The sequence below is a fragment of the Phaethon aethereus genome, assembly GCF_964289735.1.
Source record: "Phaethon aethereus genome assembly, chromosome: 2".
NCBI lineage: Eukaryota > Metazoa > Chordata > Aves > Phaethontiformes > Phaethontidae > Phaethon > Phaethon aethereus.
Window position 1 is genome coordinate 40,289,677 of NC_138582.1, and position 25,383 is coordinate 40,315,059.

The 25,383-nt window shown below is 47.1% G+C and overlaps 2 protein-coding genes across 2 annotated transcripts in view; one reads left to right on the top strand and one right to left on the bottom strand.

Annotated features, from left to right (window-relative positions):
• Positions 1–8,890, top strand: part of CYP7B1 (cytochrome P450 family 7 subfamily B member 1) — a gene marked incomplete at both ends in the record, with an annotated part of 121,880 nt that extends 112,990 nt beyond the window's left edge. Inside the window, 2 exons of the mRNA XM_082014579.1 lie at positions 4,482–4,660; positions 8,594–8,890. Of these exons, the coding sequence (XP_081870705.1) occupies positions 4,482–4,660; positions 8,594–8,890 (476 nt within the window). The remainder of the gene's footprint in view (positions 1–4,481; positions 4,661–8,593) is intronic.
• Positions 8,891–20,775: 11,885 nt separating this feature from the next.
• On the bottom strand, positions 20,776–22,073 carry BHLHE22 (basic helix-loop-helix family member e22). The gene has a single exon (XM_082014843.1). The coding sequence runs from the start codon at positions 21,811–21,813 to the stop codon at positions 20,905–20,907; it is 909 nt and encodes a 302-aa protein (XP_081870969.1). The 5' UTR covers positions 21,814–22,073; the 3' UTR covers positions 20,776–20,904.
• Positions 22,074–25,383: the final 3,310 nt, after the last annotated feature.

Below are 25,383 nucleotides of genomic sequence, written 5' to 3' on the forward strand. Positions count from 1 at the left end.
TTGAAATCTTGAAGTACCTTGGTAAGATTTGGTTTATGTGTTGAGAGGAAAGTGCCACATCCTACTTTGTAGTATTCTTGTAACGCTTTTGTTAAATTTTATAATCGCATTAAACGTAATGTGGTATGAACAGAAGCTAGATTTCAATTCTTCTGGCACTTAAGTCATAAAGGGCTGGATACTGTCCCATAAAATAATAATATAGAAAAAAAATCTGTACCATAAGAGAATTAAATTCATGCTTCAGTGGAAAGGGATGTTTTGTTAATAAATGTGTAGGAGGGACAGAGGTCCCAATTTGCATGGCTTGCGCACCAAAAATCCCCACGTCGCAGGAAGGCTGTGGTCCAGCACTGCCTTTGCCCTTGCAGCTCGCTGGCCCCAACCTCCGAGACTGAGCTCTTCCCGCTCCCCCTGCGCCAACCCAGAGCACAGAAAACCAGGATTTGTGTCCCTGCTCTCGAGTAAGGCAGACCAGGTGGGATTCTTGTATGTTCATCACCTTGTCATCTCATTCTCCTGTTTTAAGCACTCTGATTCTCCGTCCTCTTTTTGGCCTACTATAACAAGAGCCTTTTTTTGGATTCCTCATGCTATGGAGAATAAGCAAGAATTGCTAAAAAGCCTTTCTCAGGAAGCAACGTTGTTATTATGGTCAAATTCTTTGGGTCTGGGGAACAACATGACCTGATTTATTTCTAAATTCTAAGCACAGGTATGTGATTTTTAATAACAAAACCCCAAACTTTCAACCCACAGCAAAACTAGCAAATTTTGTCCCTGATTATTTTTTTCCAATGGCATTTCTGGGGCACCACACTTTGTTTTGTCTGTGTAAGACTTTTCCCGAAACCCAAATCCACATATTTGTGTGCGTAGAGTAACATACATTATTAGTCATTATGGCTCACAACAGAGCTCTAATATGGTAAACGACACATGAGAATGGTCTGTCGGTTTTTATGGTTATAATGGAAATGCAAGGGGTAAAGCAGAGATATACTTAGTGCATCTTTAATGCTAGGCATGTTTAGGCAGTTCGTTTGTTTAATATTAGTCCATTCATTTGTATGGTGAAGTATTCTTGCCCCAGGTCATTGTTGAAGCCCAGATATTTCCTGCAAAAAGAGCACAGCTTGAAAAATTGTTTCATACACACGAAAGCGTAGGAACTCAAAAACTGCTAATATGGAGTGCATAGCCATAACACAAATGCTAAGCATTAAAATTGTTGGTTGGATTAAGAGAAATGAATATGTTTTCCTGGAATGGGCTGGGCCATACCATTTAGTTCTTAGTAAGATGCAAATGTACTTGTTTCAGATCATTGTTTGTGTTGGCACACCGTGATGCCTGTGGGTAAATGACCCCCCCCCAATATTTGCATACTCAATAGCTATTTTCCTACAATACACTCTAATAATTATAGTACCCTATTACCTGCTATGTGTTAGTGTAAAATTAACAATACATTATGCACAATAACTTTTATAAAACATTTACAGATAAAGTTCATGTTTAATTAAAATTAACTTGCCCACGAAAGCCAAATGCACTTATGATTTGCAATGACCTTTTATTACCTGCAGTCCCTTGTTTTGGCTGGATGATTGACAGCTTGCTGTTTGGCTACCATGTTGTATTTCAGCTGACAAGACTTTTCATTTTAACTCAATTTGCCTGCCTATCACAAGCTGGTGGCAGGCCAGGCTCAAGTCACCCAGCTTTGCCTCAGCAGCTTGCTCTATTTCTCATTAGTACGCATTTATTCAGTGGAAATTGGAAGACAAATGCTTGAAGGCATGTGAACTAAGTATAGCAAATTAGGGTTTAAAGACTGAATATTTATAAGTATATTGAAACAGTTTTAAAAAAAAAATCTAGAATGAATTGGAAGCTAAGTGCTAGCTTTAGTATAAGAGAAATGAAGAGAGAAGTGGGAGGATTCTAAGAATAACAATACTATGAGAGAGAGAGAGAGAGATCTCTTCCCCCCCCCCAGAAAATATGTAAAATCTCTCTGACAACACCTTATCAAACAACAGCCTGGCTGCTTTATGTAGCGCTCGCACAGTGAAGTTTAGCATCTCATGTGTGTAAGAAGGGGGGAAAAAATGAGGGTCATGTTCATTTGCTGCTTGGTTATCCCTTGGTATGCTTTAAATTGCCTTGTTTGTTCGGCACAAGCACAGAAACAGATGTTGCTCTACCGTGCTGGATAATTTACTGTACCTCACGGTGCAGAATGGAAGGCCTCCCAAGCTCCCCAGCTGGTCTGTCAGCAGCGATGGCTGGTGTCTGCTGAACTATGACAACTGCAAGAAAAGGCTGCAGTTTTATTGTGCAGTTGTCATTCCTCTCAATGTATAGCTCCGGCATTTGTGGAAAGCTGACTGTCTATTTTTTTTAATGTGAGCCTGCAAAGGCGTATAAGCTCCATTCTCCTTTGTTGATCATAATGTGACTCATTACTTTTGTCATCTAATGATTATCGGCATGATCGCTCAGAGCGAGAGCCAAGCTTGCCTTCCACAGATAACTGGTACTGGAAGGTAAAACAGATTTGTCATTTACGATCTGACCGCTAAGCCACACTTTGTGCTCCATTATTGTGATTAACTTCCGCATAAGATATGCTGCCCAATTGTCATTTGGGATCCGGCAGCGGGCAGGGACTGCCGTGCTTTCTGGGAGGATGTGCGCCGATAGGATGTGACCGCATTGCTTGGGCGGTTAAATGTAAACCCGCTATTTCGCAGCGGCTCTTCAATAATTATTTTTCTTTTTTTGCTTTTTTTCCCTCCTCCTTCCCCCTTCCTCGTTTGATTTCTGCTGTCGCCACATATGCCGCCACCATTTCCAAATGGTGGACCGGCGTGGAGCTACCATTTTCCGCAGGTTGAAGACAGTCTGGGAGAGGAGGCTGGACCCTTCCTTTGTACCGCGTAAAGTTTTGTTGCCAGAGCGCTGCCAGTTGAAATCTATCGTGTCAGGTGCCTTGTGGCTATCCGCAGTAGAGGCCATCTTCTGGAACCAGGGTTCTTTTCTGGCTTCGTCACCAACAAGCCGATTTGACTCTGCCTGATTATAGTAACGAAGGCAGTCCAAAAGAATATGCACAGACTCACTGTACGTCACATTGAATCACGGCGCTGGCCACACAAAGCTGACCGCAGCCTCATTTCTTTAGACAAATGCATGCTTAAGGAAAAACCTCCTGCAAGAAAGCATCCAGGGCCACTTTATTTGCTATGCATGCTGCACCAGATTTAATTTTTAGTGAAAGAACATTTGTTATTATTTTTTTTCAGAGGCATCTACACTGGGTAGCTACTGCCTCTAATAAACTAACCTTTTGGGTGCAGCAGTTACAGTGCCTTGGTGAACACTTAGAGAAGGCTTATTTGATATCAGAGAACATAAATGCAGGCACAAATAGGTTATTATGTACAAATGAAACCCTATTTTAGGCCATTTTTCACACTGATGATTAGAAGGAATCAAGTCGCATGTAGCAATGCCCATACATGCTGGTGGAAAAATAGTCAGTTTTGATTACAAAGTGAGAGATGCAGCCCTAGACAGGAGCTACATGCTGATATACATGCTATCAGAATGATTTATGCAAATTATGCATATTATTCCCAAAGGAATTCCTCCTCAAACTGCCAGGATAAATTGCCGGAAATTAGCCATAAAATCTGTCGTGCTAGGAGCAAAAGGTGAAGGCCACTGGGAAAGCAAGGACATTCAGCTTCTGGAGCCTTCCAGGATATGATGGTGGAGACAGAAATCTTGCCTTCCCTAAGCCTGAAAGGACTATGTTTTGTTTTCTCTTGGCCAATTAAAAGTGTCTTTCTCTCTTAAAATTACCAGGCAAATAATGAATTGCTTTCATTCACTCTGACCATAACAGACACTATCATTTGGCAGCGTAGCACACTGAAAACAAAATAAATAAATTTTAAAATCTTCAGAATGACTACAGAATTAACAAGTGAAATGATTTTTTCTAACTGCCGTTACTCTCCTGCCATTACATCCAAGACCTTTCGAAAGGCAAGCTGAAGAGCTCCGTAGATGCTTTCACTGGTATTTGCTTGCAACCGCCAAAATACATGTAAAAGCGTAAAGTGTTCGTGTCTGTTGATTGCGTTGTTTTCAACATGATGCCTGAATAATGACTTTCCACCCAAAACTCGGTGCTGCCTACAGCCGACAGGATTTCTCAGCACCATCAGGGAGAATCACATCGGGAGGTGCAGCGTCGCGGCTCCCCCGCTCCAGCCCTGCGGGGTTGTTTATTGCTTCCTCCTGGTCTCTGCTTTATGTTTTGTTTCTGGGTGTTTGGTTTTTCTTTTTTTTTCCTTTAGTCTGCCCTACTAAACCTGTCGAGATGCAGCAGCTGTAGCCATGTATAACTTCCAATCATCTCCCATATTTCTGACGCTTCCCCCCACTCCGCTTTTGTTTAATCGCAGAGAGTGCCTTAAACGAGAGTTTACGAATGTGCTCGTCCTCCATGAACATTCGCATCAGCCAGGAGGATTTTGTTCTCAAGCTTGAAGGGAATCAAGAAGTCGGTTTGAGGAAAGGAGACTGGATAGCCCTTTACCCGCAGATTTTGCACATGGACCCTGAGGTCTATGAAGATCCTAAGGTAAACATTCAGCTGGTGCTACCCTTCCTACTCCAGGCACATTGCAGCAGCCAAGCCTTTTGTGATCTGTGGGTTTGTGATTTTTTTTTTGTACTGCTGTTCCTTCTTGTGGAACAAATCTTCCTACTTTCAGATGTATTTTCTAGGGCCCTATAGGTCAAAGGATTCATGGCCTGAAGAGAGAAATATGGTGATGAGACTGACTGTGACTGCTTTCAAAGGAACTGACAATTGCACGTTGACTACCATAAACTTTAGGATAAATGTGGGTTTTGTTTGGCAGTGGATCATTTGATACCCAAGAAGAGCTGGATAATAGAAGGTGGTTTAAATAGCAAATAATGTGAGCCATTTAGCTAAGTGCCCCCAAAGCATCATTGACTCTCTGAAGCCGTATAATAGCAGTGTCTTACTTGAGCCTTATGCTTTTTCACCTCCCTTCGTAGAGATTCACCCCTTCTTGATCAATTAGTAGAGTGTTGTGAACTTGAGACTGCAAAGCTGTTGCTCTGCAGCGAAGCTCGGAGGGTAATTGTGTCATCTCCTTGTATTTTTCTCTGATGCTCGAGTTAATGAATATCAAAGACTCGAAATTAATCCACCCTGCCTCAGCCTTAATACGGCTTCAGAAGTTCACCACCTGCATGCAAATTGAATAGTCCTCATCTCCGCTGGGTTGCTCCCCCGGATTGCTGTCCCCGGCCTAGGGTGCCACCGAGGAAGCGCAGGGGCGTATGCTGAGGCTGTTAAATGCCACCTCTGCCTGAGAAGCAAGAGCTTCTACCTTCATCCCCATTTTCCTAAGCACATGGCTGTCTCCCAGCCATGCAATTTCCACCCTTGGCACTTGAGCCAAAGAAGGGAACTGGAATTTTTTACATCTTTCTAGAAAACCCATGTTAGAGGCGTTGCTCCCTGAGGCTCTCCCTTTCAGAATGTCAGGATATGAGGTTGCAGAGGAAAGATGAGATTCAAGTGCCTTGTTGGTGCGGAACAGCATCTCGACCCTCAGTGAAAGGAGGTGTGGAGCATGTCGGAGTTAGCAGGTGTCAGGTATGGTCACAGCAAGGAACAGTGGAGCCATAAAAATGAAAATGACATCCAGGAGGGCTCTGCCCGTGTTCCCACCCAAAAATGAAGACAAAGCCTGCTGAGAAAATTAGGTATTTAAAAAATAATGCATATATTGGCAAATAGTTGATTAATATTTCTATCCTTGAAAAGCAACAACTAACAAATAAGCTTTTTCTCATTTTATTCTTAACACTTATTTTGGAGAACATTATTGGTTTGTCAAAAGTCCATCTGTTTGTTTAGGTCCTAGACCAAAAGCATCAGTGTGGAAACTGATCCCTTCCCTTATCCAATAATTGCCGGAATATATTACCATATTTCCATTGCTTGAATATATCTGCTCAGCTTTCACAGTACAGCTTTAGTTCATATATTTTATCTTTTTGATAGTGAATGAGCAGTCCACACATTGCAGTACATTGATTTCAGCACATGGGCCCTCTCGAAAAGTGGGGAAATCACTGTTCTGTTTGGTTCTTAAAATATGCAGTGTGCTTTCAACAATAACTACTGAGGATCAGATAGAGATTGGAGAATGAATTTTTTGAAAGGTGCAGTCTTGAGCTTGTCATGTATTTAGGGAAAACTTCCCTGGGAAAACAGGCAGCTTGACGAGATAATTTTGTAGCAAAGCTTTTCTCCTGGATACATAAATTTAAGTTCAAGCTATCTTCTGCTTTGGCACCATATTGTATAAGCATATATTGTTGACCTCTTTCTCATCAAAGCCTAAATAAATGAGTCTTTTTTTAATAAAGTGGGTAATTGAACCCCTAAATCCTAACTCGGCTAAGTGACAGAGCTCAGTAAATGAACTCCGCAAATCCCATAGAGCGAAACATCAGGAAGCCCTGCAGGAAACCCTGCGTGGTGGCTTCCCAAGCAAAGCTAAATACGAGATGTGACAGAGGGAGACTTACAGATTGCTCAGTTTTCATAATACTCTTAGCAGGCCATCCACACAGAACTTCATCGCCTGTTCTTGCTCAGTGTCTTCACCTTCCTTTACCCTGTCTCTTCCAAGGAGGCCTTGTGCATGGCTGAAAGTTCCTTTACTGTCAGAAATTAGTCTTTATTTAGCCAGTGAAATAGCTTTTAAGGAAACACTGTACAACCTGAGGGGCTTCAGCAGCACAAGCCTGAGTTTGATGCCACTGTCATTGGCTCCATTCCTGTCTCACACTTGTTTTCTGCTTTCCCAGTTCCTTAGACACGAATTTATTTTTTGTTAAAAGTAATTTCGACTCTCAGATGGCTCCTAAGATCACAAAGAAAGCACAGGGTTTGACCCAGTGTGTCTATGTGTTCAATACCACAGTTCTTAATTGTTCCAGATGCCAGGGGTGCACCTTGTGGAAATGTTCCAACAAAGTGAAGAGCTCTGTGTTGGGTTGAGTTGTTTTTTTAAGCTATCACAGTTCATATTTAGCAGTGCTTTTTTAGACCAGCAGGATTTACATTTCAGGAAGTGAATCTTTTTTTTAAGGAAGAAGTGTTATTCTGGGCTTTCATTTGTTACTGTGCTTCTTCAAATGAAGCAATAACTTAACCAGGGGAAAAAAAATGGCATGCTTCCTTTTGGCTGGGGGGTTCAAAGAGACTGAAAAGGATTACTTGTCAGTGGAAAAATGCATATAATCACCTTTATCTTTGTAGAAAATCCAGGCCTCTGCCATTTGGAGGAACGAGCTCCTGTTCTTCAACACCCAAAGCTACATCCCCTCCAGTGCACCTTGTACTTGTTCCGTTTCTCGTAGACCACCTCCCCTGCCACAGTTTTTTCTCGACAGCAAGACCTGCAGTGCATGATTTTCAGAGCCTTTAATCTAATGGGGAGATCAGTATCAGTGTATTTTTCATTGTGGTGTGCTTTTTTTTAATCAGTTGAGGTTGGTTTCTGTCTGACTGACTTGTTCCCAGCCAGCTCCAAATGGCTGCTGCTATAGCAGATGTATGCAAAGCAGGACAAATGCTAATGAGTGACCATAAGCAAGAAGTGTCTGTCATTTTTATTCAAAGCATGCAGGAGGATTTTGTAAGTGGTTAATTTGCTGTTGACTGAGTGAGGATGCCAGATCTCCTTCATTCAAAAACATGAATTATCTCTAAACAGGGATCCTGCTACTGGAAAATAACCAGAAAGATGTTCAATTTATGGAACCTAGGTTACAAGCGCAACCTCAAGCCTTACTTGAAAGCACCCTCTTTATAATGGTCAGTCACTGGTGGTTGTCCTGCTTTGTGCACAGCTTCCGGAGCAAACTGAAGGTCAGATGTGGCAAATTAAGCGGCAACCATTTCCAGCTGAAGGGAAAATTGACTGCAAAGCATCAGGTCTGGTTTTCGAATAATCTGCACCACTGGGTGCAAAAGAAGGATGGGTTTTGCTCTAGCTTGCAAGAACAAGATCGGTGCAATACATTAGTTTATTCATAGGCGTTTGCAGAATTTGGGAGATTATCCTTATTCATGATGTATGTACCACACTGAGCGTGTACGATACTTTACAAGAAAATTGTCCTTCCACTAAGGTTCATTGTCCCTGCTACAAAGCGGTCAAAGTTTAATTACAATCAATATAGGCCAGACACTCAGTGGAGGAGACGTGGAAGTTGAAGGAGCTTGAGATAAAAGGGCTAAGCTAAGTAAGTAGATTTAAGGAATGTTCTTTGCAGGGAAAATAATGTGAATTAATGAAACTTGAGGGAACCAACTAAAAAGGAGAAGCTGTCAGCTCCTTGTCTTGGTCTTTATCTTATTTTCTGGGTTTCAGAAGTGTTACCATTGTGCAAACAAAGCAACTCATGTAACTGCCTTGTTAGATACCACACTCTCTCTCTCTTTCTCTTTTATTTTCAGGAATATAAATTCGATCGATACATAGAGAATGGCAAAAAGAAAACCACATTCTACAAGGCAGGAAGAAAACTGAAGTATTTCCTAATGCCCTTCGGCTCTGGGATCAGCATGTGTCCAGGGAGGTTCCTCGCAATGAATGAGATGAAGATGTTTCTTTTCTTACTATTGGCTCATTTTGATGTAGAACTAGTGGAGAACAAAGCTGTCAGACTTGATAACAGTCGTATGGGCCTTGGTATCCTCCTGCCAGACGTTGATATTGCCTTTCGTTACAAGCTAAGGTCCTTAAGAAAGTAAGCAGCTGCCTATATGCCTTCTACTAATCTCCGTGTTCACTCTTTTTCCTCACTCAGCTTTGTATTTTTGGAAATGTTTGCTTTTCCCTCTCTGCTTTTACCTCCTTCCTATTTGTTTCTAAGGAGAAAAGCCCTTGGACTGGAGGTAGATACGGGGACATGCAACTTCAATTTTTCCTGCCTGAGTTCTGAGTAGTGAGGTGAGATGACAAGAGTTTGGCTAAGTAGCCCAACAACCCTACAAGATGGACCCCCATACTCTTGGCCATGAGTCAAGTAAGATTTACAGGGAGGATGACGTCAAGCTGAATCCAGGCCATTTATGTGGAAAATGGTCTCAGCAGCCCTTGGTCACAGGGGTTCCCCTTGTTAAACTGGGAGGCCCCATACACCCACCATCTGGAGGCATCTCTGCATCTGCTCATAGAAGCATAATAGCAAGAAAGGGGGAATTTAATTCTAGAGAGTGAAAGAATTTTTAATGATTATATTCTAACCTTTTATTTACTCTGTTCCCTTCATGGTCTTGAGTGTCTGAGTCCTTATTTGAAAGATGCAATGGAAACTGTGTAGGGTGATGGGGGATGACTTACTGGCAACAGTTTTGTGTACTGAGGGTGAAGCTTTTCTTCTTTTTTTTTTTTTTTTTTTTGGTGCAGTGCAAAGAAATTAAAATCTGTGATTTTTTCCTGCAGTCATTTAAAGTTAGAAGGGAGGTTCTGTTGATTTTAACAGGCTCTGCATCAAACCTAAATCATCTATTTTGGCTTTTGAGCCAAAAAAGTAAATTCTTCAGGCAGAAAATATATGAGTCTGTTTGAAATGATTCTATCACCTCAAAAATTACCTTCTGTTTGTCTCACTGTTTTCCTAGTAATATGTCCGTGTGTTTATTTTGACCATTTCTTGTGTTTGTTAGTTTCTTCAAGATAAAAGAAGAAGAGGGCTTCAAGGGCAAGTGTGGTATCTAAAACTACTTCTGAATAGTGTTTTACCATGCCTAAGTTATGCATAGGCAGAGTAGTGTGACCTGTGTTTGGAAACAGACTTGTCCATCGACACATTGGAAAATAGGCTCTTCCTTGAGGCCAAAATTTGAACAAGTGACAACCCTGGGCAGCCACAGAAGTTTTCTGTATACTGGCTGCCCAACCTGCTTCGCTGGGTGACCAGCTCATGTTTCAAAAATTAATTTCCTAGTGTGTGGGATCTGAGATTTTTAGGCCTTGTCTCTCTTCCCAGCCATCACTTCAGAGACTGATGAGGATTCTCATGGCTGGCCACTTTCAATATGCCAAGATGATAATTGTGATGGGAGAGTAGCCATGTCTGTGGGCCTTGCCTTGTATTCCCAAAAAACATCTCTTTGGGATGTGTCAGCATAAGTTCTGCCCGCACTGCCAGCAGATGAGTAATGATGCTGTACATGAACAGGACTTCCCCTCTTACTCCGCAGTGTCCAGTCATCATTCATAGAAGTTAAACGGGAAGAAAGATGAATAATCACTGCAAGAGAAGGTTAGTTTGGGCAGCCAAGCCTTGATATATTCTATGCCAAGATTTGCATTTCTCTAAATAGCTAACCGACCACAGAAGTGTTACCGCTGTCTGAACTTGAGTTCAGATTTGTCCTATAGATGCTGAATTAATTGCTGGGTCATCTGGAGCTGGAGTACTCAGAGGCATTATAGAAAATCCTCAGTGATTGCTGAGCAAGTTGTTAAAAAGACTGGGCTTTTTTTTCCCAGTATTTCATTGTTTGCATTGCTGTGTTTTCGGAGTGTCCTGCTTTGGTGCTGTCAGAGGCAGGATGCTCAAAAAAACCACCGGCCACTCTACTTTGTGCAAAAGACACAGAGGTCTGAAAACTTTATTCCCAGTGGAGCATCAGAACCACTAGCTCATTTTGAGAATATTGAGCTGAAATTTCCTGTTCCTAAATGTCACATGTCTTTTAAAAACAGAAATTTTACTCCTCTCTAAAGCACTTGATGGCCTGTGGATGGAAACTGATACATACATACTAAGGATTAGAATTATTTATTGTTACTTGTGTGTAAGCCTATTTAGTTATTCATGTAAAGCACATACCCTAAATAAGCATCAGCATCAGTAGAAAGGTTTTCAGAGATTGGCACAGCCACATTCCAAATCCTCCAAGGAGAAAATTGTGGTTTTGTGAGATATACTGGATAAACATTTTCCCTTCATATATAATATCAATAATGTCTACAGTGTTGGAGTACACTTACATTAAATGGGCTTTGCAGTTGATTAAATGCTTTAACTTTGCTTCAACATTTAATCAACAGCAAAAGCTGATTATTGCTTTGTGCCACAGAATAAAATTTGTTTTTATGGAGAGATTCTTGTACTGAAGTTACTTACTGCTGTAGTTACTCTGTAGGAGCTATTCTGTACTCAGCCATAGCTCACAATCCAGTTTGGACATTAGAGCCTGGTTTATTGAGAGAGGAAATGTTGATATCATTATACTGTTGACTGTATTCCATTATTGCTTAAATGTAAGCTGTGAAATGTCTCATGCCACAGTTATGATAAATCTTCCTTTGGCATCCAACTTTGAAACAAACCTGAAGTAACTGCGAAAATAACAGTAGGTATTTGTTTTAAACAGAAGACTTTTTTATATAATTGTATTCTATTTTTAGGATTTTGAATTAGAATATCACAGGCTGCTGCATAATTTGGTAGGACATAGTAGGACTGTGCCAAAAGTACATGCAAATCATTAGTAATTTCAGATTAATTGCTGATCAGCTTGTATAGTATCTATTTTGAAATTAAAAGAAGAGCTAGGTTGTCTCCAAAATAGCAGCTGAAATTTGTAGGGCATGCTTTCATTTAAAATGAAAAAAAAGTCAGAATCTTTCCCCGGAGTTGCAGGAAACCTCCGTGAAGGCGCGTGGAGGCCTTGTGTCAAGGTTGGAGAGCACGCTGGGCACCCGCAAGAGGCCAGCGTTCTGCTGGGATAAGAAAGAGTTCGTTGCTCTTTTTGCTCAGGGACCAAAATAATCAAACTTAAAGCAGGGCCTGCCCAGCTTCTCCTGGAGCCATGTCCCTGGTAGCCCATGCTACGGGGGGTTAGCTGTGCTGGTAAACAGTGCATGACTGCCGCAGCGTGCCCCAGCTGTGGCGGAGGTACGCCTCCCTCCCCTGTGAAGTCACGAGAGCCAGAGCAGGACCGAGGAAACGTTAAGCCCTTCTGGTCCGTGCCCTCAGCAGCTGAGGAGGTGACTTACTGCGAGTCGGCAGCGGGTCTGACCAGGAGTGACTCGGTCTCCGTGGAGCGGGGAGTGAAAGGCCCACGGTGTCAGTATTCCCGGTCGGTGTGCCGTAGCAGCGCAACGGGATGAGTGTGCACCATCCCCGGAGGTCCCAGCTGGAGCCAAGCTGGCCGCAGCGTGCTGCGCCGAGGAGAGCGTGTCTCACGACGTAGGGAGCGATACGGCTTTTGATGACCTCCTCTGCCGCAGAACCCAGAAGCGACCAGCTCTTAGTGTCTGTCGCCAGGGCACCAAGATGGCAGAATGACCTAAGCAGAAACGGCAGTGCTGTTTGCAAGCGTGCGGCTGCCGGTGGTGCTGCCGAGGTGCGCGGTGGGCGGCCGCCGGGCCCCGTGCCTCCTTGTCCCTCCGCTCCACTTCAGCAGGGGGGTCTGCCCGGCCAGCCCAGCGATGCCTGCCTGGCTCATCCGCTGACCCGGCCGGCGTAGGGTCAGCCAGGAGGAGCGCGAGGCTGCGCCTCGAATTTCGCCGCTGCTCCTCCGGTGAAATGGCGCACGCGCCGATCAGTGTGAGACGTGACTCGGCCGGTCAGTACCAGCCTCCGGCTGCAAGTTGTCGCTCCCTATGGCTATATTGGTAATACAAAAAATCACCTTTTTTCTCCTATAAAATAGGTTTACTAAGTCAGTATGGCCCTTTGTAGCACCCGAAAAGTGAATTCATCATCAACTAATGTGAATGCTAAAATGTGATTTTTTTAAATTATTATTCTTACTTTAATTTACAGCTCATGTGTTCTCCATTTTCATGCTGGCACTCAGTACTGCTATAAGCTATTGTAAGCTTTTTAAACTGTTACATTACTTAAAAAGACCATGCTAGTCTATGTGTACCTGTTTGCAAATTAGGCTGTCACATCTCTGCCGGTATGTCCTAATGTGCTAATACAAAAACATGTATGAGTTGTTCTTTAGTTTATGCTTTTAAGCCAGTTGCATGTCACTATTTTTGGTGTTGCTCTTTATATGAATAATTACTGGTCTGTGAATTTCTCTTGTGGAATTATAAATGATCTTTTATTTCATTATTATTGAACTTTCTGACACTCAAAAGATTGTGAATTGCTCTTAATTGTGCAAACTGACGTTTTGTATATAGATGAACAATGGTTAGGTTCTACTTTAATAGTTAATATCCATCATTAAGGCTCTTACTGTTAGATCAAATAAGGTATATTGTGAATATCTGAGCAAGAAGATTGAAACTTCATTATTTTAGTAATCTAACATCTTAAGTGAATTTTATATTTCAAGGACACAATAAAAATGAATATCTCTATTTTAATATTGAATGACTGTCCATGGTATTTTTTTTCAAGCTTACATTTACATTTTTCTCACAGATTCACAACTGTTGCTTTCATTTTTAAATTATTTATTCAGCATAGAGCATTTTTCTGTTACTTGATCTTGAAAGGTATTTCTGTAAAGCAAAAAAACTTTTAATTCAGCACTGGCATGGAGCAACTCATTTGAATTTAGGAAATTATCAAGTCTGCTTCCCCCCCATCAAACTTAAGCCAGTGTTTATCAGAAAAAAAAAAGTAGTAGTTCTGACATTCTTAGGACATTACTCAAAATGAGTATAAAGATTTGCCATCCACTGGTGACTCCCAAATACAGCTCCTACACTTTTCCTTTTGGAAATCTCGGTATAGTAGAAGATGTACTACCTAATGTAGAATATTTTGTCCCCTCATAGCGTTCATTTAAAAAGGGGAAATGAATGAAAATTGTTACAATATGCAGCACTGTGTCAGCAAAGCACAACTTGGCTTTTCTGGGTATCACTGTAGCTGCTGAGTTCTACAAGCAGGTATTTAATATGAAGGTTGTACCCTAAAGCCATTTAGTGTTTCTTCATTCCTTCATGCAGAAATGCTTGTCGGGTATGGCTGTGAGGGTTGTTGAAGATACGTCCTAGAGGAGATAGACCTGCAGCATTTTTCTGGGTTTGATAAATGTGTTTGCAATTGTGCAATTGCTTTAATTTCAGATTATATTAAAAGTTGCTGAAGTTCATAAATAAAAGGTTGCATTGTTTGAGATTTCTTGAAGGGCACATTTCTGAGTGAGCTTTCCACGATGGTCTGAAAGATAGCTGGGGGGATTAATAAGACCTTCTAACACTGTATTTTATCTAATATTTGGTTTGACACTAGGTGCTTTCTTGATGTTACTTGCATGGCACTGTATTTTAAAATAATTCGAGACACCAATTTATGCATGACATATGCTTAATTCATAGAATAGAGTTATTTTAACTGTCAAGACCATAGAAAGTAAAGTATTTTCCTGCCTATTACCTAAACCACTCTATGTACCCTGGCTAGTCACGTCCTGATACCCACAACATATCAGAAAAATTATTTCATTACAAGAACACCCCTTAAAACTACACTTATGAAAGTATTATGATCCTTAAGTTGTTGTCTATGTTTATAAATAGTAGTAAGTATGAAGAGATGGTTGCTGCATGTATAGAAACATTTTTTAAAAAAAGAAAATGTTCCATTTTCATTTGGAAGCAAAGAATTAAACTGCAGTGGGATCTTCGTGCTCATATAAACCACTACTGTGTCTGTGTAGCCAGTGCATCAGGCTTGCCTGGGACCTCAAGTAGTGAGGTTGGGTGAATACATCATTTGTAATAGCAAAAATGTGCTTGTCTTCAAAACTATTTACACCAAAAGAAATAATCAAAAGAAGCCTAAGCTTCAGCTGTTCCTGCTAGGAGCTTTGCAGGATTCTATCTTGCAAGATTTTGTTAAACCGATTTTGACACTTATGTGTTGGTTTGCATTCTCTCCCTCCAAACAGCAGCTGTGAATGCAGCAAAGTTGACTAAAAGTCTAGGCTCTGGCTAGAGCGAGGGCAAAAGACAGTAAGTAAATACCCTGTGATGACTTTTGACAGTGACTTCTATCAGCTCATCGTTCCGACTACCTCTTTCTTCCAAATAGTTTAGTTGCTAACCTCGTACAGGCAGCATGTCTTTCCCTGTCTCATTTCCACCTTGTGAGCCAGTGAATCGGCTATCTTCTCAACGTATTTTTCTTCTAAAAAAAAAAAAATTGAAATCTTTGCAGCAGCCTCTTGCAAAACCGGCTGAGAGAAGTGCCGCGCCGCTAAAAAGCTTGCAACCTGAAAAGTGGATGGGCATTAGTTGAGCTCGGGGTTGAGTAGGGGTTGTTCGCCTAGCACGGAGCTGGGGGAAGGGGGGGGGGGGGATGCCGGGGGTGCGGGGTGGCTCCGCGCCGGCTGCCGGCGCCGGCTTCAGCTCGCTGCGTCCCCGGTTCCCCCCACCCCCTACCAAAAATCATGCTGAAAAGGACGGGAGAGCGTTGAGGAAAGACTCCTGCCGCCCCTCCTTGGAAGCAACCCCTGCTTCCAGGGACGCTGGAGTTAGGAAAAGGGGACCGGAGCCCCGCGGATGTTCCTAGGGAACCTGTCTGGGTGTTAGGTGAGTTTGGAAGGGCTTCGGCCGGTGCAGAGGTTTACCCTGGAAAGGCGATTGTTTGCCCCTAATCCTCAATTATGAGGATTTAAAAATAGTATTAGAGGGGCAATCTGTTCTGCAACTTCTCGGAAGAAATAATTGTTGATTTAGATAAGCACTGATCCCTTCAGTGGTTGATGAAGACGTTAATTTATGGCTGTCTAGCAGTTTATGGCTGTCATTAGGTTTTCAGCTTTGTCTCTGTTCGAAATGTATCTTTCTTTTAATCCGGGACAATTATGTAGGAAAACGGTTATATTCGATCTAAAATGCATCATTTTCCTATAGCATTTCGAATTATTCACAGATCATAGTTCTTATGTGTGCATATATGAATTTAAAAATACAGGCAGTAAACTGCTTGAAACAGACCATAAATTTGCTTCATATTTTATTACACGTCTCTGAATCAGGTTGAGAGGACAAGGGCAACTAGGGGCTTGGGGAAGGATTTAACCCTTCCCGAGGCTGCAGAACCCAGCCCAACCAGAGCAAATCCCCCTCCGGAGCTCTTGCGGGGCGGGGGGGGACACGACACCGAGCTGGTGAATGACCACGGGGACGTTTGGGGCTGGCTACAGCTCTTTGCTCATTTAGCAGGCTTCCCTTCCGCGGCGGCGGCTGCCGTCCGGGCCGGGGTAGCAGCCGGGCCGGCGGGCGGGAGCGGCTTAACCCCTGCGGCCCCCGCCTTCAGCCGAGTGTGGGACTTCGTCAGGAGCCGAGAGTGAAGCCCCCGAAGGGCTCCGCTAGCGCCGGAGCCCCTCAGAGCAGGGCCCTGCCCCGCCGGCCGGTAGCGACCCCGCGGAGCGAGCGGGGAGCGGGGCAGGGGCCCAGCGCGACTTTCCCAAAGTTTTGTCCCGCCCCGGCAAGGAGCTGTTCCGCGCTCTCGTTAAAGCCTCGGGATCCCTCGGCCTGTCGGCAGCGGGTGCAGTCGTCAAAGTTACAAATGATGCCGGAGAGAGTCGCCGAGTCCTGGCTCGTTTATTTTACCGCCCACCCCCCCGACAACCTTCTTCCGCCACCGCCACCAAAAAAGAAGTGTTAATTGCTGTAAAGTTTCCCAGCACGTGGATAATTTACTTTGACTGCGGCGTTTTAATTAAAAGCAAACTTATTTATGTTTCTGATGTTTATATTACGCGATTTAATTACGTTTAGAGGCAGCGTCGCACTTTTTTTTTCCCCCCTTCCCCCCTAAATCACATTTTCATTAAAGGTTTTAATAAGAAAACTCACTTGACCACTATTCATTATCTAGTCCCCTCCATGCACACAAGTTCACTTACCCATTCATTTATTCACTTACTCATTCCAGCAGATCCGCTGCAACTGCTGCTAGCAGGGATGTGAACACTCATAATTATTTGTCAAAGTCTGGAAAGTGTATTATCCCTTCTTCTAGTGGTAATTAGTTACCATAGCATCTAATACGTAAATGTGCCCAGAGCACACCATTAACAGTTAAGCGGAGGATTCAATTTAACACATGATTATATCTTTCATAAGTCATTACATTAGGAAAGCCAATGTCACTCATGCTGGGACGATTTCAGGCTCAGGGCCGGGCGAAGGGGCCAGGGGAAGGGAGCCGGGCTGAGCGGCGGGGGCAGGGAGAGCCTTCAGAGGAGGCTGGCGGAGCCCCCGCTTCGGTGGGGCGGTCGGAAACGGGGAAGAAGCTCCTTGGAAGGGGGACATGTTCCTTTCTGGCGAAGTGCTCTAGCAAGCGTTAAGAGAGGCGGAGGAGCCTCTCTCCTCCCCCCAGCCCCGACACAGGCGGCGCTGGCATTGACGAGGCCTGCCCGGGGACGGGGGCAGCCGCGGCGGGCCGGTAGCGACGGCACCTCTGCCCGGCACGGACCCCTCGCCCCGCTCCGAAATAAGCAAGGAGGGAGCAAACGAGCCCGAAGTCGGACGGCAGCGGTGGCCAGGGACGGAAAAAGCTTTTTCGTTCCGCTTTCGCCTCGCTCCGAAGCGGAGGCAGGCGAGAGGTGAAGGCAGAGCCCGTCCGATGTGCCGTAGACGGCAGCGGCCGCCCCGCACACGCCGCCCGCGCCTCGGCCCCTTCCCGCGGGAGCCGGGAGGCGGAGTGTGGGCCTCCCACAGCCCTCTGCCTCCCGCCCAGCCCCGGTCCCGGCCGCTCCAGGAGTTTACCGGGACCTCGCTTGCCGCCCCCCCCCGTCCTATGCCTGGGCACAGCCGAGCAGCGCCCGCGCCTTCCAGGGGAACCTCTCCGGGAAGCCTGCTCGGGAGCCAGGGATGTTAAGCGGTAAATCTTGCAGCAAATGTGTCCTGCGATGTTATACGCACTCACACACACAGAGACACAGGCACGCACCACGCCAAGCTGGTGGCGGTGGTTAATTCCTAATCAGAGTGATGGACAGCAGAGACAGAACAATACAAACTAATGGCTGTGTTGCTGATCACTTTACCCCTTGATTAAAGACACCCAATTATGGCGCAGAACAGTGTCGTAATTATGTTCCTTAATCACATCCAGGAGGTTTAATTGCCTTAACGATGTGTTTCATTAAATGAATTTAGGTATTATAGTCGACAGTTTTCATACACAGTTGTTTTCAAATTAACATAATATTAGACATCGTCATGGAAATTGTTTTAATAATCATAATTAGACGCACCCAGCCTTTGTCTAGTAAATGCTGAGAGACGCTTCTCCTTGCGCCTGGGGGCTGATCTGCCCACCCTCTCTGGGCTGCCTTCCCACAGCTCCGTGGCACTTTACAGTTATGTTTCCTGAAAAGTTACAGGTTCTGATTAATCTTTTTTGATGGGAAGTGGAGCAGAAAATATTTATCCCCTTCTTCCCCCGCGTGTGCTGCCGCCGCCGTTGGGAGGGGCGGCTGCCCGGACACAGGCCGCCGGCCCAGGGCGGGGACACCGGGTGGGGCCCCGGCTCTCGGCTCTGCCGGGACCCCCGGCCCGGGCCTGCCGAGGGGTGGGCAGTTTTGGGGAGGTGCCTGCTCCCTCTGCACTCGTTTTTTGGAGCAGGGTGGAGGGTCCAAGAGGGGAGAGGCGGCTCCAAAACTTAGGGTGTAGGGAGGAGGCAAGGGGGAGAGGCGGTCCTGCAGCTCAGCCCGGGGCGCACCCAGCCACACGGTCGGAGAGGGTCGTGCGTGGAACTGCTGGACGGGTGGGCAGGGCCCTGCGCTGCCCCACGGTTGTCTCGCACAGCCGGGATCAGGCCGCCGCGGACGCGGGAGAACGGCACCGCGGGGAATTACTTCTCGCTCCCCTCCCTGGGACCGCCTGAGCCGGGAGAGGGGCTGCGGGGGGTGCTGGGGAGCACTCGGCGCGAGGCAAAGGAAAGGAAACTACCTGCCCCCACCCCCTTAAATCTGGAGATACATGCTTAACAAAGCACAGCATAATACAAGCGTTTGTTCAAAATATTTTAATAAAGATTCTTTCCGACATAGATACACATACAAACGATCGTACATTGCCGTCATAATCTGATTGACCTATTTAATATATATCACTCTTTACACATCCGTGACCTGCCAACAGATCCATCATGGCTCCTCTTTTGCCATCCAACCTGACAGTCCGAATTTGTATTATCTGCAAGTAGTGGAAAATAGCAGGACTCGTTTTTGAAAAGGAAAAAAAAAAAAGGAAAGAAAAAAAAAATCTTGATTTACAAATGGCAGAGAGACAGCCACCCAGCCATGCAAACTCAAACTGAAGGCTCACTTTGGGTAAATAGCTACTTCTTGCTTTTCATCTCTCATTTTTCTTCCAAAAAACTCCCACCCTCCCACCCCCCAACCCCAGAAAAAAAGAGAAGAATTCCACGCATTCTGTAAATCAGCCTAAAGTATTTTAAAGTATTTCAATTTAAACAATCATCCACAGTCAGAATAATTTACATACACGTTAAAAGCGGTTTAAATTATACCTTTGAAAACACAGCGCCTGGGAAAACATTGGCTTGGCAAGTGTTCTTGTAGCAGCTATTGCTCTGATGCCTGGTAAAAGTAAATAGCTATTACCTGTTATAATGCAAAGAATACCCTTCCAAAAATCAGTTGGTTGAGCAATTAAGAATACACCTTTCCTGTAATTTTTTGGACTGAAGCAATTTATTAAAGCTCAATTTAAATACAGGGATGATGCAACTTAAAATCCAGATGACCTTTCATAAACCTAAGCAGCTCGGATACATCAACATTTCTGGTTATAGGTTGTTGGCAAATAAACGTTTTAAACACTTGGCACATAGTTTAAGTTAATCCATAAACAGAATTTTAGAAGCATTTAAAGTAACTGCACATAAGACCCGTGACCTTAACACATGATAAATATTGTTGGCGTGGAAGGGTCATTTAAAGAATAACAAATAAATAGCATGTCTTGTTTATACATCATTGCAAAGTGGAAAGAAACAAGGTGCACATAAATATTTCCTTTAAAAATGCGATACTTTCAGCCACACGCAGTAGGGGGTCTGATCAGTTATTTTTTGTCTTTTTTTTTAACTCTCTCGATTTTTTTTTATGTCACTCTCACCAAACTTTGCGCATTTTCACAGGATCAAAGTTTAGAGACGATAAAAAATACAAAGTCTTCCATAGCAATGGGTCCAAGTCTCTTTGTTTCTGCAAGTCGCTTAAATAATAAGTTTACATTTCAAGTTTGTTTGTTTCCTGGCTCAGAATAATAATAATAATACTGCTAATTAATAATAATTAAAAAAAACCCTATGTTCAAGTGCCCTCTTTGATTTGTCCCGTCCATCTCCGCGCCCGGGTCTCTGCCGCCCCTTCCCCTCGCCCTCCCCGGGGCCAGGAGAGCGGGGTGGGGGCTGCGCTCCGTCCCGCTCCCCGGCGCTAGCCCCGGCTCCCAGCCCGGCCGGCCATTTCTCGGCCTCTCCTTTGTCCGGAGCCGCGGCGGCCGCCCCGCGAGCGCCGGCTCCCCCGCCCGCCCCCCGGCCCGGGCGCCCTCCCCGCGGCACCCCCGGCCCCGCGCCCCGGCGCCCCACGCGCGCCGGCTCCCGTCGCGGTCCTGCCTCGGCAAAACCCGAGGAGAAGGGCGAGGCGAGGCCAGGCCGGGCGGAGGGAGGCGGGGGCCGGGCAGCGGTCAGTCCCTCCGCCGCCCCCGCGCCCCCCGGCCCGGGGCCGGGCCGCCGGCTGTCGCCGCTCCCCCCCGGGGCCGCGGCGGCGGCGGCGGGGGGCGGCCACGGCGCTTAAGGCTTCTCCGTGCACTGTTTGCAGAGGCTGGAGGAGACGCTGTTGAAAATGGCACATTTCTCCGGGCAGGAGGTGGCGGGGGGCAGCCCGGCGCTGAAGGGGTAGCCGGCCGCCTGCTCGTAGGCGCCAAGGGCGGGGTGCAGCGCAGCCGCCGCCGCCGCCGCCGCCGCGGCGGAGCTGGGCAGGGAGGCGGCCGAGATGGCCTGGCCCTGGTTGAGATAAGCCACCAGGCGCCGCATCTCCTCCAGGGCCTGCGCCTGCATCAGGATGTAGTTCTTGGCCAGGAGGAGCGTGGCGATCTTGGAGAGCTTCCGCACCGAGGGGCTGTGCGCGTAGGGAATGACCGCCCGCAGCTCGTCCAGCGCGTCGTTCAGGTCGTGCATCCGCCGCCGCTCCCGCGCGTTGATGTTGAGGCGCAGCGCCTTCTGCTCCTTGGACTTCTTGCTGCCGCCGTGCCCGTGGCTGTTGGAGCAGCCGCCTTCGGCCGCCTTCAGCCCCCCGACCCCCCCGCCGCCGCCGCCGCCGCCGCCCGCCGCCGGCGAGGCGACGCGCGGGTCCCCCCCGGCGCCGCGCAGCAGCAGCTCGCAGCGGCCGTCGCTGTCGTCGTCGGGGCTCTGCTCGCCGCCGCTGCTCTCGGCCACCGAGCTGCGGCTGGCGCTCTCGCCGTACTTCACGCAGACGGAGCCCGGCGGCAGCGCCAGCGGGTCGCCGCCGACGCCGGGCTGCAGCAGCGCCTCGGGCTCCGCCGCCTCGTAGCAGGCGAGCGGCGAGGGCTGGCGGTCGCGGGGGTGGGAGAGGTCGAGCCCCGGAGGCGAGCGGAAGGCGGACTCCATGCGCTTGGCCGAGGCGGCGAGGCTCTTGTGGAAGAGGTCCTCTTCTGCGGGCAGCCCCAGCGCCCGCTCCATCGGCGCCCCGCTCGCCTCCGCCTCCGCCTCCTCCGCCCCCCTCAGCTCCCGGCCCGCTCCTCCAAGGCTCCGCGCCGCGGCGGGCGGCTCCCCGGCGTCCCGCTGGCAGAAACGGGCTCCCGCCGGGGCTGCGCCCTGCCCGGCGCCGCGGCTGTCCCTGCTCCGGCTCCGGCGGCTGCCCCTGCTCCGGCGGCTCCGGCGGCAGCGGCTCCGGCTGTGGCGGCAGCTCCGGCTGCGGCTCCGGCTCGCCCTCAGCAGGCGCCGCGCTGGGGCATTGTGCGCTGCCAGCGGAGCCGCTTCCACCGTTTATCTTGCTTGGATTCACCTTCAAGAGATTTCCGGACCCATCAACCAGCAGCCGCCGCAGACGGGGGAGTCTTTTACATCATTATCTCTGAGAGTAGGTTATTATGAAGAAGACTCGCCTGTTGGGACAGAGCTTTCTACCCAATCAGGTTAACGTTTTAATTAATAGGATTAAAACGGTAACAAACAATCCCAGGCGCTATCTGGCCCTGAGTCTGAATAGTTTCATTTCCCAGGTCTGAAGACAGGCAGCAGCTAGAGCTTTATAAGAGGCGCCTGCTCCATTATTCTCCCTGCCATCTGTATACACAGCTTAACGCATATGTTTGCAAGACGTTGTGTCCTGTTAGTAACCCAACAACTGCCTTTAGCTTGACATGTGTGGCGACTTTCACTCATCAATGAGCACACTAAAAGCCCTACTTAGATCGAAGGATGTTCTTTGCCTTCTTCAGCAAATTACAGCCCTGCACTGCAGAAAAGCCCGCTTCAACACTTCCCCTTCCGAGTGCTGCCAGCAGACTTCTGCTAACTTAGCCGTGGAGTCAGGAGTGACACCCTCACCCCCCACCCCAGCCCACCCACCCCCTGCATTTACATTAACTTATAGGCCCCCCCCCCGTCTCCCCCCATCTTCCCGAAAAGCATCGCCTGGGAAAGGAAGAAAGAAAGAAAAAGAAAGAAAGGAAGGGGAAAAAAAAACCCAAAACGGACCAACCCGAACCGCCGTGCCCACTCCTGCCCACCGCCAAAGTCCACCTTGCTTCCCGGGCAGGCGGATGGTCGTGTCCCCCCCCAACTACGGGGAGGTTCCCTCCTCCTCCCCTTAGCCGTTTTCAAATAGCAGATTGCCGCTTTCGAGTGCTTATCCCCCGTGCCCTTATAAAAAATACAAAGCCCCATCCGTTACCTCGAAAATGAACCGATCTGGGGAGAAGGGAAGGCGGGGTGAGAAAGGGCAAAACCCACCAAACTTTTTTTTTTTTTTAATTGTGATTGACCAACTCTTTGCATATCCGTGCCTCCCTCCGGCGAGGCCGGCTGGGCGGGAGCACCCCGCTCCGCTCCCAAAAGCCGGGATTGCCGGAGCCAGGGCAAGAAGCGGCCCCGGCGCCCCGGTTACCCCCGAGCGTGCCCGTCTCCCTGCTCCCTTCCCTCGGGTTCTCCTCCGAGCCCTTCTGCCCTCTCCCAGAAGCTGAAGTGGCAACCCGAGGAGTTGGTCTGAATTTTGTCCCGCTGCTCCTCTCACTCTCGCTTTACTCTTAGCGCTGAGAGTATTTAGTGGCAGGTTTTCATTCTTATGACATCAGTAAAAACAATATTTCCCAACACTTCCAGTAAATCATCCTTATGTGGCAGGATTACTGAAGGCTATGAAATTTTTTGGTTTCTCTGGTTTCATTAAAAACCTTTTAATTGTGTCTTTCAGAGTTGGCCCCAGGTGTTGGACTCTTTTCATTACATTTTGCTCTAATGTGATGAAATTCTAATTCTCTCCTTACCATATGGTTAAATTTCCCCACTGAGAATTAGTTGAAAAAGGAGAAATAATCTATTAATCTCTGTAATAGATTCACAAATGAGGTTTGCCACAGAACCTGTTTTTGAATGGTAATATCGGAACAGTTGGGTGCCTTGTTTCAGGAAAGAAAGGACCAGGCGACAACAGAAAACGTTTGAATTTTCACCTGGAAAGAATGAAAAGAAGCCAAGCTGCAGATTTCAAAGTAATTGACTGAGATTTCATCTAGCGAGGACATGACTACAATACAGACCTTCCTCACCTCGTGTCTCCGGATCAGAGGCGAACATACAAGCCGAGCCTCTCCGAAGACGGGAGGGGGTGTCTCACCCCCGCCCCCCCAGCCCCGTTTGGCTGGTGCGCTGGTCCCTGGTCGCCGTCCAAGCGCAGTCACCGAGCGCCTCGCTCCCCTCCCCCTTTCCGAGGGATGCCACCGTTAACCTCTATCATTATTAACCCAAAGGCATTTTAGGTTTATTTTTTTTCCAATTAGCAACTTCATTTTTCCGTGGGATGATAAACAAAGGGTCTTATTATCGCCATACGTGGGTTGGGTTTGGGGTTTTTTATTATTTAATCTCTTTAATATCCAACTTGTAAAAACTCATGTGGTCACTTAAGGATGACAGATACTGTTACTATATCGGCTGGGAGGAACGTTTTATTCCTCGCAGCTTATTTCTTCGAAGGCGAAGGTCTTCGGCTCGATCTCTCGCGCTGATCTGTGGGTTCACTAGTGCTACCTCCCCTCTTTTAGTCTGCAACTTTGGGGACCAGAGAGCGCTCCCGCGGGGCCGGTTGCCCGGGGCTGCGGCCGCAGCTCCCGGGCCGCGCCGTCGGGGCGTGGGGCCGGGGGCATCGCGGCGACCTCCGAGAGGTTCCGGCCGCCTCCTCTTGTCCTCGGCTGCCTTCGCTCAGACTTGGGTTTGAAATGTCTCTCTCTTCGTCTAAGCTTTCTGCTCATCCCTGGCCACCCGTCAGCCTGCCTGCCGCTGCTCTGCCCGCAGATCTCTCCGTGCGCCGCTCCCTGTTTCTGCCCGTCCATTAATCCACCTTGCTTTTTCTTTTATTTCTCTTCACCCTTTCCTTTCCCTTTCTTTCTGGGTCTGCCCCCTGTTCTTGAAACGTTGATGTACCCCAGTCATCTTGCCGATGCGTTCATTTGTGACTTGCCGTGCTTTAATGATGCCAACTTTCGTCCAAACTTCAGCTTGCGGAGGGGGGGGTAGGAAGAGGGAAAGTGGAGGAGACAAAAAGAGTGCCCCTCTGGCCCCGCCCTGGCCGGCCTGTTGTCACCTGTCTCTCCCCCCCTCCAGAAGAAGTGGCTGTTTAATAGTCTACGAGAACTTTAGTTTGGAAGCAGGCAGAAGAATTTATAGAAGCTTTAAATGCGGGACTTATAAAAATACCGAGGAATGGTCTTTGAGGTTTATGCACTCGTAAACTTTTGCTGATTGCTTCTGGGAAGTTGTCAGGCATTTAACACTGCGTTTATCTTACAGCGCGATGAAAACACATCTGCCCAGCGTCTCGTTACCTGGTTTAATTGCAGCGCGAGCCCCTCTGCTGCTCCCCCCCCACCTGGGTCATTATTTCGGGAAACGAGCGGCCCGGAGGAGCCGAGCTGCAGAAGGCTGGGAGCATCGCTCAGCCGCCACCCTGGGCGGGAGGCAGGGGCAGGGAGTGCAAGGAGGCCGGAGGGTCCCAGAATACAGGTGAGAGGGGACAGCACAGTGATCACT